This window comes from Pseudonaja textilis, chromosome 5, assembly GCF_049901715.1.
Source record: "Pseudonaja textilis isolate UNSWEBS1 chromosome 5, rPseTex1.2, whole genome shotgun sequence".
Taxonomy (NCBI): Eukaryota; Metazoa; Chordata; class Lepidosauria; order Squamata; family Elapidae; genus Pseudonaja; species Pseudonaja textilis.
The window spans coordinates 61,819,123-61,835,165 of NC_141994.1; the positions used below are offsets into that span (position 1 = coordinate 61,819,123).

At 38.3% G+C, this 16,043-nt stretch overlaps 1 protein-coding gene across 1 annotated transcript; it reads left to right on the plus strand.

The window, feature by feature from the left end:
• Positions 1 to 1,603: 1,603 nt before the first annotated feature.
• Positions 1,604 to 15,279, plus strand: SLC25A18 (solute carrier family 25 member 18). Its single transcript, XM_026716940.2, has 10 exons — positions 1,604 to 2,013; positions 4,848 to 4,975; positions 5,340 to 5,462; positions 6,174 to 6,229; positions 7,762 to 7,852; positions 7,967 to 8,085; positions 10,427 to 10,619; positions 11,873 to 12,027; positions 12,350 to 12,425; positions 13,607 to 15,279. Exons 2-10 carry the CDS (start codon positions 4,956 to 4,958, stop codon positions 13,746 to 13,748), a joined length of 975 nt encoding a protein of 324 aa, XP_026572725.1. The 5' UTR covers positions 1,604 to 2,013; positions 4,848 to 4,955; the 3' UTR covers positions 13,749 to 15,279.
• The last annotated feature ends 764 nt before the right edge of the window (positions 15,280 to 16,043 follow it).

Below are 16,043 nucleotides of genomic sequence, written 5' to 3' on the forward strand. Positions count from 1 at the left end.
GTTTATAAAATACCATATGAAAAAGCTTTAATTTCAGTGGATTTGTATGACAAATAGATAATTATAATATTAGTTTGCAAAATGAAAAAAAACAAGAAAGTGCTCTGAGTTGGAAAGTTCCTGCAGAATGAAGAAAAGGAAGGGGACATTTTGAGGGAAAAACCACCACAACAGGAATTCGGGATTGCATTTGAAAAATTAATCTTAAACATGAGGGTTTTTTTTTTTTTTAACTCTGGAGAAGCAGCACCCAGCATCCATTCAGGAAGATTTAATGAGGAAATAACGAGAGAGGTGATTGTTTTAAAAGCCAGAGCTGTAGCATGTTTATCTTCTGCATAAAGTAACCAAAAAGATCTGTCATATTCATCTGCCTTGGCAAAGTTGCCTATGGCAGGGATTCCTTTCCTGTTGGGTGGAGCAGAGTGTGCCCCCCTTTCTTCAGCAGCCCAGCCAGCAAATCACGTGCTGTCTCCTTTTTCCCTCTCCATTGTAAAGCCTACTTGTCTAGGGACTGTAAAAAGTTTGCAATCTTTTTTTGCCAGTGCAAGAATTCTGTGCCTGCCTGGCATATTGATAGCAGTGATCACTGACTAAAGTGGAACCCCCAACTATAACTGGCCTGCTCTTCTATCTATACAATCAATACAAAAAGCTTCAAAAAGGTTTTACTGTGAATTTTGTTTGCACCCACACATCAGCTGGTGACAATGGAAAATTGGCTTTTGCTTTTCGGGGGTCTTGTGGAGATGTTGCTTGCTTTTTTACACCTTTTTCAAACTTATGACTTGCACTACTATTCTTATGTATTACCTGCATAGCTGCAGGTAGTACTTGTTCAGGCAATCTCTGACAATCTCTGGAAGGGAGAAAAGGACAATTTTAAATAATATTGTAAATGATTCTCATGAATTAATTTCAAAAAGGTTATTTTCTCACCCTCATTTTCATTTTTTTAAAAACAAGATCCACAATACATACACTACATACAGAAGAAAAAACTTTAGATACATCTGTTAATAGCTAAATGAAATCTATTAAGGCTGTTCAACCCCTTGGCTTTGGGTATATATAAAATAAAAACAAGGATATAAAACATCAAACAGCAGAAAAGGGTAGTCATTCCTATGGAGCAAACATCCACTTAAAAAAACTGTAACATCCCACTCTAGCTCAGCCTGGAGAAAAAGCTTGGTCTTTAAGGTATACCTAAATGATTAGGGACTATAACAGCAAAGGTACATTTTGCACATCTGGTTCCCATCAGGTGACATTGCTAAATTCTGTTCAATCTTATTGAATAAGCAGAAACAGGAGAGAGACTGTCCTGCAAATAATTAAACGACAAGCCTTATAGATGACAACTAGCACCTTGATTTGTATTTGGAAACCTACTGGTCACTAATACAGCTTGCAGTGGGATGCCACATTATGGACTAGCTATTTCTGAGTTGTCTTCAAGTTTAAGCCCTTCGCACTTGCCCACATTGCAGGATGTGGCATGACTCACCATGTAAAGAACTTCCTGGTCCAGAAATGGGCTTAAGGAATCTTATGTAAATGTCTTACTGGTCATAAATGTTTCTTGGCCATATTTACCCACTAAGAGTCCAGGAAGACCCTAATTGTCTACTGATCTGTAATTGATTTGGGGATATGAAATCTCATCGCATGATACTACATTAATGGAACATAATATTATCAGTCGATACAACCTTGCTCCAGAAATTAGAGCTTGACTAAACAAACTGAAATGTACAGCATTTGTTTAAAATTGTCCTCATCAGATAGAAAACACTTGAGCTGCTTTTTTTGCTGGACCTAAAATAAGATGAACAACCAGAAATTAAAAAAGGGTTTCCTATGTGTATTCAGATAATATTACTGGGAATTTGTGGACAGTCCCTTAAAACAGGCATGAGTGATTGTTTTTTAAGGATTCCAGATGTGAGTCAGATGCTTAAAAATGAGAGAGGAGGAAGGGAGGAACCCAACTGCTTGAAAATAAGGAAGGTAAGTTTCTCAACTTTTCTGACTTTACATTTCATTCATAAAGTTTTTCAGTATTTATCATTCCAAAAGCAACCTACAAATTCATGGCATTCTTTGTGCAAATGAAATTGGAGACAAATGGTCTACTCAATCTAGTGAGATTGCTAATTGGCGTAAGAGGAGAGGGAGAGTCAATTTAGTCAGTGAAATTTGAAGTGGATTAGGAGGAGGTAGTCTATAGCCATTTATTTCTAACATTGCTGCAGGAACAATTATAAGCCTCATGTAGTTTCTAAACATTTGTGTCTGGTGTGTATTATATGTATAATTAAAACTGCATTTGTGCTCTATAAAGCACTGTATGGACACATTTGCACTAATTATTCCATCAACCAAATGCTGAAACTTTTATTTTGAAGTTTTCTATAGATGAGGAAATGCATGTGAATGAGCAACCAGCAGCTAATAATAACAGTTTCCAGAAAGTTAAGATGTTTTTATATCTGATTAGTGCATTGGATACTTAATGTATGATTTTTGACATTTAAATAATTTTTTTTTTACAGTAGAGGGGGAAAGGGTGTGGATTTGAGGAATTGGGTCAGTTTCACAGGAACGGTTTATGATATTTTGATTTTTTAAAGTTTATATTGCAGATGAACATTTGATATTTTTTATTTACTGTAGCTACATTTTAGTACTTTTTGTAGGTTTGACATTATCAATTCTAACAACACTCAAAATATGTACAGATAGTTTGTTTTGCCAATCTATATGAGGACTGGCTATGTATATTTTTGCACAGTTGGATGGAGATAGATTGCTCTAGAAGTTTTAAACATCATGCAAACTTATTTTTTCAGTGCTAGTATTGCAATTCCAAAGCTTATATAAAATGCTTACATAAGAATCATGACTAATCGTAAAACTATTGGTGACATTTTTTCTGCTATATGATTCATTGTTTGTGTATGTTGTACTATCTGCAAAAAATCTGCATGGTTGCTGGAAAAAAAACTATAATAATTAAAAAACATAGTAAAGTTTATAAATATACCCAGGGTGATTTTGTTTGTTTTAGCTGTACCACATCCAGTTGAAAGCAGAAAAATACCATCATTTTTTTTGATGTTATTTCCTGGCTGAAACAAAAAGACTTATTCAATTCTACATTTAGCACACTGGTTGGTTTCAGAGAATGCAACACAGATTGCATAATTTTTGTATCCATTTATGGTAGGTTGTTTGGTTTTAGCTTAATATGTTTTATAGAACTCCATCTTTAAGTCTTAGAAATCATGTTTTATGGCTGAATGTTTGTAAAGCTAGCTGTTTATGACTTATCTGATAAACCACAATTTCTGCCTTTGCATTAATAAAAAAGAAAAAGCAGAAAAAACATATTGCCTACACAAAATTATTTAGCCTAGCTTTTTAAACAAATATTTAAACCTTGATTACATAAGAATTGGTCTTTCAATCGACAATGGTGAATAGACCGTAGTTTAAATCATAATTTACAAATATTAACACTGTCACTTTCAGTTCAAATGTCAACCATGCTTAAATTATAATTAACTAAAGAATACATTGGACTATAAATGTGGTGTAATAAATGCAAAGTCTGGAGGTATAAAACACATTAGCCAAAAACTTAGCATGGGTTAAAATGGGACATGATCCGGTTTATTAATTCCAGTTACTTTTGAAATGTGTAGAAGGATAGATCTAGAAATTTAATCTTTTATTTTAAATCACAAGCCAAAAATATTTTAGTTGTTCTAGTTCTTATTTTCACATTAACTCTACCTGGTAGGTAAAAGCCACACTTGAGTAATATTTGCAAGCCTTCTCCTCTTTTTCTAGATGGATGTTTATCTATTTCCCTTTTCCCCCCTTCACAAAGAAATTCTACAGTGGCCTGAGATTCTCTACAATGTCTTTTTCAACATTTGCAGGGTGTCTGATTTTTTCTTTTCTGTTCATGGTCTGGATTCTGGAACCAGATATGACTAAATTGTAACTCCTTGAATTTTTTGGTGTCGCATCCCTCTTGAAGAGCAGAAGCTCACTTGACTTTTACCTTGAGTAAACTCACTGAAGATCCCACAACTCATTCTGCTCTAATGTTACTGAGCACTTATTTTTCAGCTCCCTAGACCTCAGGTAGAATGGAATGGAATGGAATGGAATAGAATAGAATAGAATAGAATAGAATAGAATAGAATAGAATAGAATAGAATAGAATAGAATAGAATAGAATTCTTTATTGGCCAAGTGTGATTGGATACACAAGAAATTTGTCTTGGTGCAAATGCTTTCAGTGTACATAAAAGAAAAGATACATTCATCAAGAGTCCAGAATCATCAGGTACAACGCTTAATAGTCATAGGGTAAAATAAGCAATCAAATCATACTAGGAAACAGTCACTATAAATCGTAAGGATACAAGCAACAAACTTACAGTCATACAGTCACAAGTGGGAGGGGATGGGCGATAAGGAGTGATGAGAAGATTAATAGTAATGCAGACTTTGTAAATAGTTGGAGAGTGTTGAGGAAATTATTTGTTTAGCAGAATGATGGTGTTCGGGGAAAAAACTGTCCTTGTGTCTAGTTCTGGTGTGCAGTGCTCTATAGCATCGTTTTGAGGGTAGGAGTTGAATTCAGATGTAAACATGAGGGAAGGTCGATAGGAAACAGGGAAAGTATCTAGTATAGACTGGCTTATTAGGGGAAAGAAAAGAAAAGAACCAAATGTATTCAGCAAACTTCCCTGAAAATCCCTGGGACTTGATTGAACTATGAACATTCCATTCTATTTTTGAACTATGTGATTTGTTATCCAATAAAGAAAGAAGAATCGTTTTGTTCCCGATTAAATAAAGATAACAAAGGCAGTGTTCCCTAATGTCAAAGAATTTCCTGGGTCTGTAGCAGCAGCAGCCACCACCCAAGGAAAATGACAAGCAAGAAGATCAGGTCAGTAGTGCCTTTGTATGCTTGGTTTTCAGAGTCAATGATTCTGTTCCTATGATGCTTGTCATTATTGAGAGAAATACGTTGTTGAACATAAGAACAAAATTTAACTGGAAGAGAGCAAAGAGTTCACAATCTACTGTAAATTTCTTAAGAGTAGAAATTAATAATAACTGCAATGATTGAAACTGCTTTGGCCAACATCTCTCATTCACAGTAATATTTATCTTGCGCAGTCTGTTTTTACTTTACTAGCATCAAAATCTGCAAAGTATTCCTCCAAGAGCACCACAGAAGAGGAATGGGATTTGAAAGCATTCTCATGCTTTTTAACAAATGTTGGTAACTATCTCCTCTTTCTTTCCAGCCTTCCAGCAAAATTAATCAATGGAGGTATAGCTGGCCTTGTGGGGGTAACTTGTGTGTTCCCCATTGATTTGGCCAAAACCCGTCTCCAGAATCAGCAAGGGCGAGCAGTCTACACAGGCATGTGCGTGAGTGATGGTACAGAATATTAAACTTCAAGCTGAATCAAAATGAGTTCTATTGATGCATTTCCTAACACTATTGAGTACAAAAACTATTTCAAAGTTGGGGTTCATGGATGTAATTATTTCTCATTCCCTGTTTTTCCATAATGTTTTTTCTTAGGGTAGCAAGACCTTCTTAGCTATAGACCAAGACAGTTAAAAAGCTCAATTACATTCAGCTTTTAGTAGATATACAGCAGGATTCTTTTCTCATTATTGACTTTATTTCTGAATGATGGTAACATTATATCAAAATCTATTTTCTTTTTACCCATAATGTTTTTAATATATCTTATAAAGCAGCAACTCTCAAAATTTCTAACCAGTATGTTGCAGACCCAGCAATTCTGAAAAGCACAAGGTGTGAAAGATGCTAGAGTTGATGGGGGAAATTACATTTCCCACAGTTCCTAGCAAGCATAATTAAGTGAGTGTCAATGATATAATGTTACCATCATTCAGAAGTAAAGTCAATAATGAGAAAAATCCTGCTGTATATCTACTAAAAGCTGAATGTAGTTGAGCTTTTCAACTGTCTTGGTCCATAGCTAAGAAGGTCTTGCTACCCTAAGGAGAAACATTATGGAAAAACAGAGAATGAGAAATAATTACACCCATGAACCTCAAATTTGACATAGTTTTTGTAATTGTTTCTTCCTTTCATATTCTAGGCAAGATTGTTTGGTGAAGACAATACGCTCGGAAGGGTTGTTTGGCATTTATAGAGGTAATCCCTATAGAAATGGGCTTTAATTTGCCTTGAAATTTTAATAATTTGTTTTTTTACAATATTTCAATTTAAAGTAAAATATGTGATTTGAAAGAGTGTGTGTATGTGTGTGATGGTTGTAAATTGGAAATGAAATAATAACATTGCATGGAGGAATTTTAAAATAATATATATAGAATGTTTTTTCTTAATTCCTGTCAATTCCAGCTCACCTGGTGAACTTTTGGAAACTTTAGTTCAAGAGCATCTGGAAGATTCCAGGTTGCCAATTCCGGTATAGTAATTAAAGGTAGTTTCAAGATAGCCACATTTTAAAAAAAAAAAAATGTACTATAAACATACATGCTGCATTCTATTAATGTTTATTGAAAGGCAAATGCTGTACAGTTTAAGAGTTAGTCTTCCAAACAGTATTTCATTGGAAGTTTCAGGTTTGTTCTGGCACTAGGATCTTTGTCCACCATCCATCACTTGTAAGATTATATTCTGGAAACTGGCTTTATGCCATTCATAGTCTTCCTTTTTTAAATCTCTTGGTTCCTTTCATAAAAACTTGACTGCCTTACTTCTTAGATGGTCATCTGATATAGTCCTTCTTAGATTTCACTATTTCAGAGTATCCTTGGGAAAGGAATAATTGTAGGTATAAGACGAGTGATGAGAAGGTTCCCCATGATATTTAAAGCCAAATTGTGCAACGTTTTCAGAAGTATAGAAAGCTTGCTTTGGTAAGGAAAGGGCATAGTCCTAAGAACACATAGAGGACCTGGCTGGGCAAGGCCAACAGGTCACCTTCTATGTTGCAGTGCCAAATCAGCTGCATTCAGAAAGCTCACAAGCATCAAATAGGAATGCTCCAGCTCTCTTCTGCTCTTGCCTCTATCAACTTCTCTTTGCTACTCATATAGCCAATCCGTACAGAAGCATTTGTTGAGTTGAACTTATCTACATTCTTCATGACTGAATTTGAAACATGAAAAAATCTGGATATGCTGTAAGATTTTTTTAAGCAGTTATTATATAATTGGTACTTTTAAAAAACTTTTTTAAAAAAATTTTCTGAAGGCCTAAGAGGATAACAGTTGACTTTGGATGATCGTTAAAACTAAGGGTTAGTACTTGGATGAGAGACTACCAGAAAATCCTAGAACCATAGGCTACACTGGGAACTCAAACAAGATTAACAATGGTAATTTTTGTATTGTTGGAAAGAAAACTACATGGAAAATATTAGGAGTTGTGTTAGACTCAGAAACTTGATGTTTCTGAATAAATGATATTTAGTATTGCATTTAGTTTATTATTTTGTTGGAATGTTTATTTAAAATTATAGAGAGAATATAGGAAGATGGGTATACACACACACACACACACACACACACACACAATTGAAACTTGTATTATTTAAATATTACTGTTTTTGTGGATTGTGTGCGAGAGAGAGCGATCAGCATTTCCTGTTGGGAATAGGGATGAGCCAGCAAAGTCATCATCCAAGACTCCTTATTGCCTCTTACGTTCTCTCCAAGGGGCTGCTGTAAACCTCACTCTTGTCACTCCTGAAAAGGCAATCAAGTTGGCAGCCAATGATTTCTTCCGACAGTTGCTCTCCGTGGAAGGGTATGTGCAAAAGAGCATTTGTTCTCTGTTTGTAATTTTGCTCCAGTCTGACCATCATTTCCATTTGCAGCTTTGAACTGGTCCTATATATTTGTATATATTTATTCTTAACAGAAAAGAATTGTCCTTGGCCAGGGAAATGCTGGCTGGCTGCGGAGCTGGGACATGCCAGGTGGTGGTTACCTCCCCGATGGAAATGTTGAAAATTCAGCTTCAGGATGCTGGACGGCTAGGTGAGCACCTCAGTACTGTAAACTCAGACATGATATTCTTCCGATTAAAATCGGAATTCTGATTTTTGGGGGAATCGCCCCCCTCTTTCCCCCCCACCTTCTCCTCCTTCCCCTCCCCTCGGAGGCCCTCTGAGTCACGAGTTGCTACTGCCTGCATGGCTCCGCGCAGCTCTAGTCCCGCGTTGCCTCGGGAAGGGAAAGGCAAAAAGAGCCGCGGCGGCGCTTTACAATGGCAGCAGCGGCACCGGAGGCTCAGGTGCAGTGGCTCCCCGGTTTCTTCTCCCTCCTCCTGGCACCTTTCGGTCCATGGATACTTAAAGAGAACCGTGACCCCTTGAACGGACAGCCGCAGAGGTGCGCAGAGCCCCAGCTGGACACCTGAGCGGAGCCCGGGCAGTGCGAGCGGAGGCCACTGAGCGGCAGGAAAAGGGAGCTCAGCAGCCACAGACCAGCCATCTCTCCGTCTGACGGCCTTAGCTGAATCTCTGCCTCTCAGCGCACTTGGTCCTCTGCCCGCAGGCTTCCCCGGCCCCTTGCCAAGGTGGTTTTCCACCCCAGCCCAGCAGGGCCTTCGCTGCCTTCCCTCGCCTGGTCGGCCAGGCTCCTTGGGCAACCCGGCTTCCTCGTGCCAAGAAGCGCGCTGCCAGGCAGGGGCCACGCAGTGGAGGGCAACACGCCACTGCCCGGCCCTGGCAAGGGAAAGCAGCGGGCGCTCCCCGGGTGGCGGCCTCGGCCCCGCCACCAGGGAAGCAGCTGCCCAGCTCCAGAGCTGATCCACACCTGACCAGCTGGAAAGGAAGGGTGTGTAGCATTGGTGTTGTGTGTGAGATTTCTTGGCGCGCGGCGCGGGGTCTCTTGGCCAGCCCCGATTTTTTTTTCAGAGGGGAATATCATGCCTGAAACTGTAAAGTTTACAAAAATCAATCTGGCTTCATTTTTGTAGGAAAATTGTTTGTTGCATACATAAATGTTCATATTTGCTAGAACAGTTCTTATAGTCTTATCTGTCAGCCACAAAATACCAACAAAAAGTAAGCCAACTAGGTCACCTTCCCAGCTGGCCAATAAATAAGAGGATGGAAAAAAATGGCAGCCAGTCAATATCTTGGTCTGTAGTGACACAGTGGTTAGAATGCAGTACTGCAGGCTACTTCTGCTGACTGCTGGCTGTCTGCAATTTGGCAGTTCAAATCTCACCAGACTTAAGGTTGACTCAGCCTTCCATTCTTCTGAGGTCGGTAAAATGAAGACACAGATTGTTGGGGGCAATAGGCTGACTCTGTAAACCAGTTAGAGAGGGCTGTTAAGCTCTGTGAAGCGGTATATAAGTCTGCTATTGCTATTACTATTAGTCCCATTTCATGTTTCTAATATATGTTGAATTCCAAAGAGACAAAAACAAAGGTTACTATGGAGGGAGATGTAAGCCTTGCATTTATTCCTCTGTTATGCTTAAGACTAGGAAAATTAAAACATCTCATCATGATGCCACTGTAGCCAAACCTCTCTGGGCAGTGGGTGAAGTCTGACCCGAACCCAGAGCTAGGAGGTGGAATGAAGCATTTTCCTACCAATGATAAAATGACTCATCCACCAAACTCTACAGAGCTTCATCACTACAAATGGCAAACACTGTATTTTGCCATTTTTAATGCACAGAAGCTGCCTCAGGACAATATCAATTCCAGCAATTGTACAGTTGCAGTTAAATCCCAGAGGAAGGTGCTGCTGTTTTTAATACATGCAAGTATAAATGATACATGTGAGAAAAACAGAGGCTCTACATCAACCTTTTTCATTTTGGGTAGGGATTCTGGGAACTGAAGTCTAACACATCTGGAGGGTACCAGGTTGAGCCAGGCTGTTTTTTTTTATGGAGCACAACTTCCCATTTCACATCTGCAGGTGAAGTCTTAAATGACATATTGTCAGACATGATGTCTGTTTCAGCTACTGTTAGAAAAATGTCTGTCTTTAAATTTTCAGGGATGGACAGGCAGCAAATTAATATAGTTTGAGACAGATAAGACTCAGTGGATTGAGTAATGCATAATGAAGCTTGTATGCAAATATGATTATGCAACTGCCTGAAGGAATAGGAGCAGCTGGTTGAACTTACTTGGCTTTGAGATTTAAGCAGAGTCATGTGCTTAGTATATGAACAAAAAAACCACTAAGAAATTTTTAACTATAGATTAGACTGGGAGATGTTTAAAAAATGAAAACTCTTGCAAACATGGTGCAGAAACTATATGAAACCCTCTTCTGTTTCAGAGAATTCAGCAGAACGCAAAAGAGTCTTGCGTATTGGTAGGACAAAAGGAGTCTTTCTGTTTTTCAGCTGTTCATCAGCAGAAAGCCCTGGGGCTGGAGGAAACAACTGCTGCCTCTTCTCATCTGCCCAAAGGACAGCCTTATACCACTGGAACTATGGCGGCCTCTAAACGCCCTTCTGCCACTAGGATTGCAAGTGAACTGCTGCGCACCCAGGGCATAGCAGGCCTGTATAAAGGGCTTGGAGCCACCTTACTCAGGTGAAAAGAGTGTGAATCTTCTTTTTCTAGAAGTTCTATGGTAGCAACACCTAATGGTCTAAGAAGAGAACTCAGTTGGGTTCAGTCCTCTTTATACATTATCTTTTAAACTCGTAAAAACTTCTCCATTGACTTCAGAATTGGAGTCAGTTCCCCAACCACTGGCTTTTGGAGAACTGGTTTGGATGATGGGAATTAATAGGATCCAAATTTATGCATGAAACTGGACCAATTACTTTGTAGAGTTTTATGTGGGCTTTGGATCTTTTTTCACAATTTAATATTTGGGTAGTTTATTATGCTTTCTTTTTTTTCTGAGAAGAAGCCTAAATGCTTTCATTAAAATTTTCAGTAGTCTCTCTGTCTTCCAAACATATTCCATTACTACAGTATAGAATGGTGATCTTTATGTTTTTCAAAAGTATTGGTAAAATCAAATGGCCTTAAGTCTGACTTTCAAGTTTGTCTATAAAATGTACATGAGATTTGATGCTTTGTCTTCCCAAGTTATTGTTCCATATTTTCAAAGTTTGTAATATATGCTAGCCAAATTACAAAAGAAAAGTTGAAAAGGGAGCCTTTGTTATATACCGTAACATAAATTCTACCAATAAGATGATCACCCTTCAGTAATCATATATGACATAGGGATTGAAAATAATAGGTCAATGCTAAATATAACTTTTTGAAAAAATACAATGCAAGTCAAAATTTATTTTAGTAATTTGTAAGAAAACATATAAAAGCTTTCTTATCATCCCCTCTAAAATATATATTCATTATGTAATGCAAATGCAAATATTTGAAATTTTATATCATGAGAATTGTGTGGGTCTTACATAAATCCATCTTGAGATGGATGTATAACAGTTGGAGAAACTAAGTGTAACATAAGTGCCAAAGGAACCGTTAAAATCTTGTCAATGAAACTATATAGCTATATATGTCAGTGAAATAAGTCTCCAGAGAATATCATGAAATTTTTATCTGTCTGAGGAAGCACTGCAACTTGTGTCACAGAAACGAGGAGAAGCACTGCACTTGATATGCTGCATTACATGTTTCCAAGAAAGTAGGGAATAAAAAGCCAGTCTCCTTGCTATATCAGTGTCCTGGAAGTTACATTTCATAAATATAAAATTAGTCATAATTTATTGAGTTACTAATGAAGCAAAATTAGCAACTTGCTTCAGTGAGAAATATGAAAATCTCTCCAAGGCTTACCAAACATATTCTACTTCTACTCTCAATAGGGATGTCCCTTTTTCCATCATTTATTTTCCACTCTTTGCCAACCTTAACAAGTTGGGACAAAAGACCTCTGAAGAAAAAGCATCTTTCTTTCACTCGTTTCTGTCTGGCTGTGTGGCGGGATCTCTGGCTGCAGTTGCGGTAACACCATTGGATGGTGCGTATTAGATGATGCTACTATAAAATATAAAAGGCTTGTTTCCATCCTATCACAAATTACTAGCAGGTAGTATATCTAAAATTAAAATAGATTGGGGAACAAAGCACCACATACTTACTACTTTAGTAAATCTCTAATCAGAGATGAACATTTTTTCAGGTTTATTTAATTGGGAAGAATCTTGTCCAAAAATAAATTAAGCAAATAATTAAATCTGAGTCTTGAAGATATCCCTCTGCGGTATCTGTAAATCCATAAAGATGTGTAAATCTTTAGATCAAATTTCTTTGCATAGATCTGACAAACTATCTTCTTACAGTTCTAAAAACTCGCATCCAAACTCTGCAGAAAGGACTGGGAGAAGATACCTACAATGGAATCATTGACTGTGCCAGGTAAACAGAATTAAATATGATTCTTTTTAAGCATTAAACACTTGATCTCTGAAAAATATTCCCCATGCATCAAGGCTGGAAAACCCAACTAGTCTGGACTGGTGGATACATTGGGAATTCAGCAAGTAAGTTGTGGATGTTCTGTTGGTTTACAAAATGGTTGCAAGTTTGTGTGAGCCATCACGCAATATCATTTGACCAAAAGTTAACTGGTAAAGATGTGTTTTTTCTAACCGTACAGTTCATACAGAATGTTCTTGAGTTTGTGTTTACTTTGGGGTGGAGATGGGAGGTGGAGGGCATGTTTCCAGAGTTAGTTCTGTGTTGCACTTAAAACACTTAATGCCATTCCCTAAACAACAGATATTTCATCTTCCATGCCCCAAATCCCATCATTGCCTGTATGGGTTGCCTGCAAAAAGCAAAACTGTTACAAAAATTAGTCTCTGCCTTTCTGCAAAAATGCTGGGGCACTTTTGCCTAGGAATGCCTAGGAGCAAAAGCAATGATATCCCTTCAGTGTGGTTACTGCCCTTTTCAGACTTCTGCGGGAGCGTTTACAAAGACAGGGCTGATTTAATGAGTCAATTCATTTTAAAAGCTGTGTCTTTTTTCAGATTCACTTGAAAGTCTGAAAAAGAGATACAGTTGCTTTAAAGAGAAATGCTACATATGTGCTGCTGTGCAGTGGCGGGATTCAAAGATTTTTACCACCGGTTTGGTGGGCGTGGCTTGGTGGGCACACTTTGCGTGTGTGTTAGCACACCAAATAGGCATTTGTGCAAGCGCAGAGGCATTCCAACTCACCACCTGCAAGCCTGCACTCTCCCTGTTGCTTCAGCAGCTGCTGCAGAGCTCTGCTGTGCCACGCAAAGCAGCTGCATTTCAAAAGGGGGGAATAAAGGTGAGTATGGCAGCCCGGGCGGATGGGCGGGCCCAACAGCAGAGCAGCGGAGAGAATCGGTTTGGTCTCCACTGCTCATTGGCACTACCAACTCAGCAGAAATGGGCCAAACCGGTAGAATACCACCACTGCTGCTTTGGGTTCCAGAATTACTTCTTCTAAATAATTTTTGAAGCATGAAAAGCACTCATGTTTGATGCCCTTCTGTTGCTGATAGCAACAGCTGCTACTCAGGATATCTTTGCTGAAATTATCTCATTGTGTGAATTACCTGCAGAAAGATCTGGATTCATGAGGGTCCTTCCGCTTTTATGAAAGGAGCAGGATGTCGTGCATTGGTGATAGCGCCCCTCTTTGGCATCGCCCAAGGAGTCTATTTCATTGGCGTTGGGGAATGGATCATGAGCTTTTTCCAATAATACCATCTTGCAATTGAAGAAGACTCTGGATTAAAATTGCACAAATTCCAAACAATCACTTGAAAATCAGCAGAACTGTCTTGCAAACACTTTTGTGGATCATAAACCACCATCCAGGAAGGTGGCCTAGAAGGAATAACCAATCCCAGTGTTCCACCTTTGCTTCTTTTTTTATTTAGCAGATGACTTTCAGCAAACTAGAATATAGACATTGTGCTTCTAAATACACATATTCTGGGTAAACCTTCATTGGATTAATTACATCAGATGGAGCATTCTTTGAAAGAATATTTGAAAGCTATAGTATCTGTAAAAACAACTGAAATACAGGTAATTTTAAACTTAAGACAGTAATAGACCTGGCCATTTACAGTTGCAAGTGGGGACAGCTGTTAAGTGATATGGCCTTGCTTAATAACTTCCGCAGGTGGTGTGGGGGAGACACAGTGCAGGTCCAGGCCCACCTGCCCTAGGCTTTCTTAAGCCTCCCCTACCCTCTGAGGCATCTCATGCTCTGCTTCCTGGGGTCCCTGCAGGCCTTGGACTGCTACTCACCCAAAGGGGCCCAAGATGGCTATTGACACATAGGGTCTGTGAGGGCTTGTATGCCGAGGCCTTCTTTTCACTCAGACACCCGAGGAACTTGCAAGACTGCCTGTTCCTCAAGGGCCCAGCAGCACCTACGTTATTTGTTTCCCCCCCACAAAGGCTCCCAGCTGAGGTGATGCAAGGATCAGCTTTCCTACAGAGACTGTCTCACGGCAACCTTGTGCTATATATAGTAAGGGTCTTCAAACTTGGTAAGTTTAAGACTTGTGGACTTCAACTCCCAGAATTCCTGAGCTAACATGACTGGAGGAGGAATTCTGGGAGTTGAAGTCCACAAGTCTTAAAGCTGAAGTTTGAAGACCCCCTGTGCTTACAGTATTCTGCAAGCAGACACTATTGTTGTGAGCCTATAGGGGGCGCCACTTTAAAGGAGACTCCGCATACTCTCTCCAAAATTAGAGCCTCTGTATAAAAAAAGGAGCCCACTACAGGCTTGTGACAATAGTAGCTGCTTTCAGAATAGCACAGTTGCCTTTATGGTATTTTTCCAAGGATGCATCTAGTCCACATCATTGCTACCCCTAATCAGTTCCTGTCCAATAGTGGATAATCTCCCCCTCCCCACCAAAAGGAGGAGCTTTAGGCTAGACTGGAAGTTAGAAAAACATCCTGTAAGAAAGCAATGGCAAACCATTTCAATATTGTTGCTGAGAAAAACTATGTGTTTATTACATTCATGTGGTTACCAGGTGCCACATTTGACTTGAACACGCATTTATATGGTATATATTTTTTATGCCTTTCTATCATTGCATGCATGGGATTTACACCTCTTATTGGTGCCTGGTCCAGATTGTATAGTTAGAAGTTTTAGTGCATAGATTACCATTTGCGAATATTAGACACAAATTCTATCTGCAGTGCTGTCGGTTTTTTTAAAGGACATTAAACATAAGCTGATCCAGAATATATATTAATGTCATTTTTTTGTCCATGATTTTCTCTTTTAAAAAATGTTTATTTCAAATTTTCAAACTGGAGTTATCCCAGAATTGAGACCAAAATTAAGCTTGCTCCTCAAGCAGCCTTTAATAGAGGAAAGACAATTTATTGGGAGAACAAAGCTAGGGTCAAATCAATCTCTGTAAAGAAGAATCAATTGGGTAGGAAAGGAGACTAAGATTCACTTTCTAGTTATAGACATAGCCGGCTTTAAAAGGGATGATTTAAATTCTGTAAAGAGAGATAAAGATCAAAATACAAGCCCCGTGATAAGGCAGAATACCTGAAAAATTAAAACCTGTTTCTCAAGAAAGATATACTTTAAAGGAAACCTGAAGTTCTCGTCACTAAAATTTCTGTTTCTATATCTCAGTCTATTTTAAAAATGTAAGATTTCCCCCTCAAAATTTCTATTTTGGAGTAACATTCATTTTATCAGACTTATAAATTAAGAAACCTTAATATGTAAGACATCAAGCTTTACAAAATTCAGTAGATTCTATAGACAAAGATTAAATCCATAACAATTAATGGAATAACTTGAAAACTATTACCCTATATCCATAAGATTTGGGAGGTAATTTTTGATATTTGTTATTAAAGTATAAAATATCAATGTATCAATACGTTCAATACTATCAAACTTCTCTTCAACTTCAAAAGATTCCAAAAAGGCACGCCAATGTTTTCTTGGTTTGACCACATTCATGGTTTCTTATTTTCTCATTTTCACTTAATAACTTG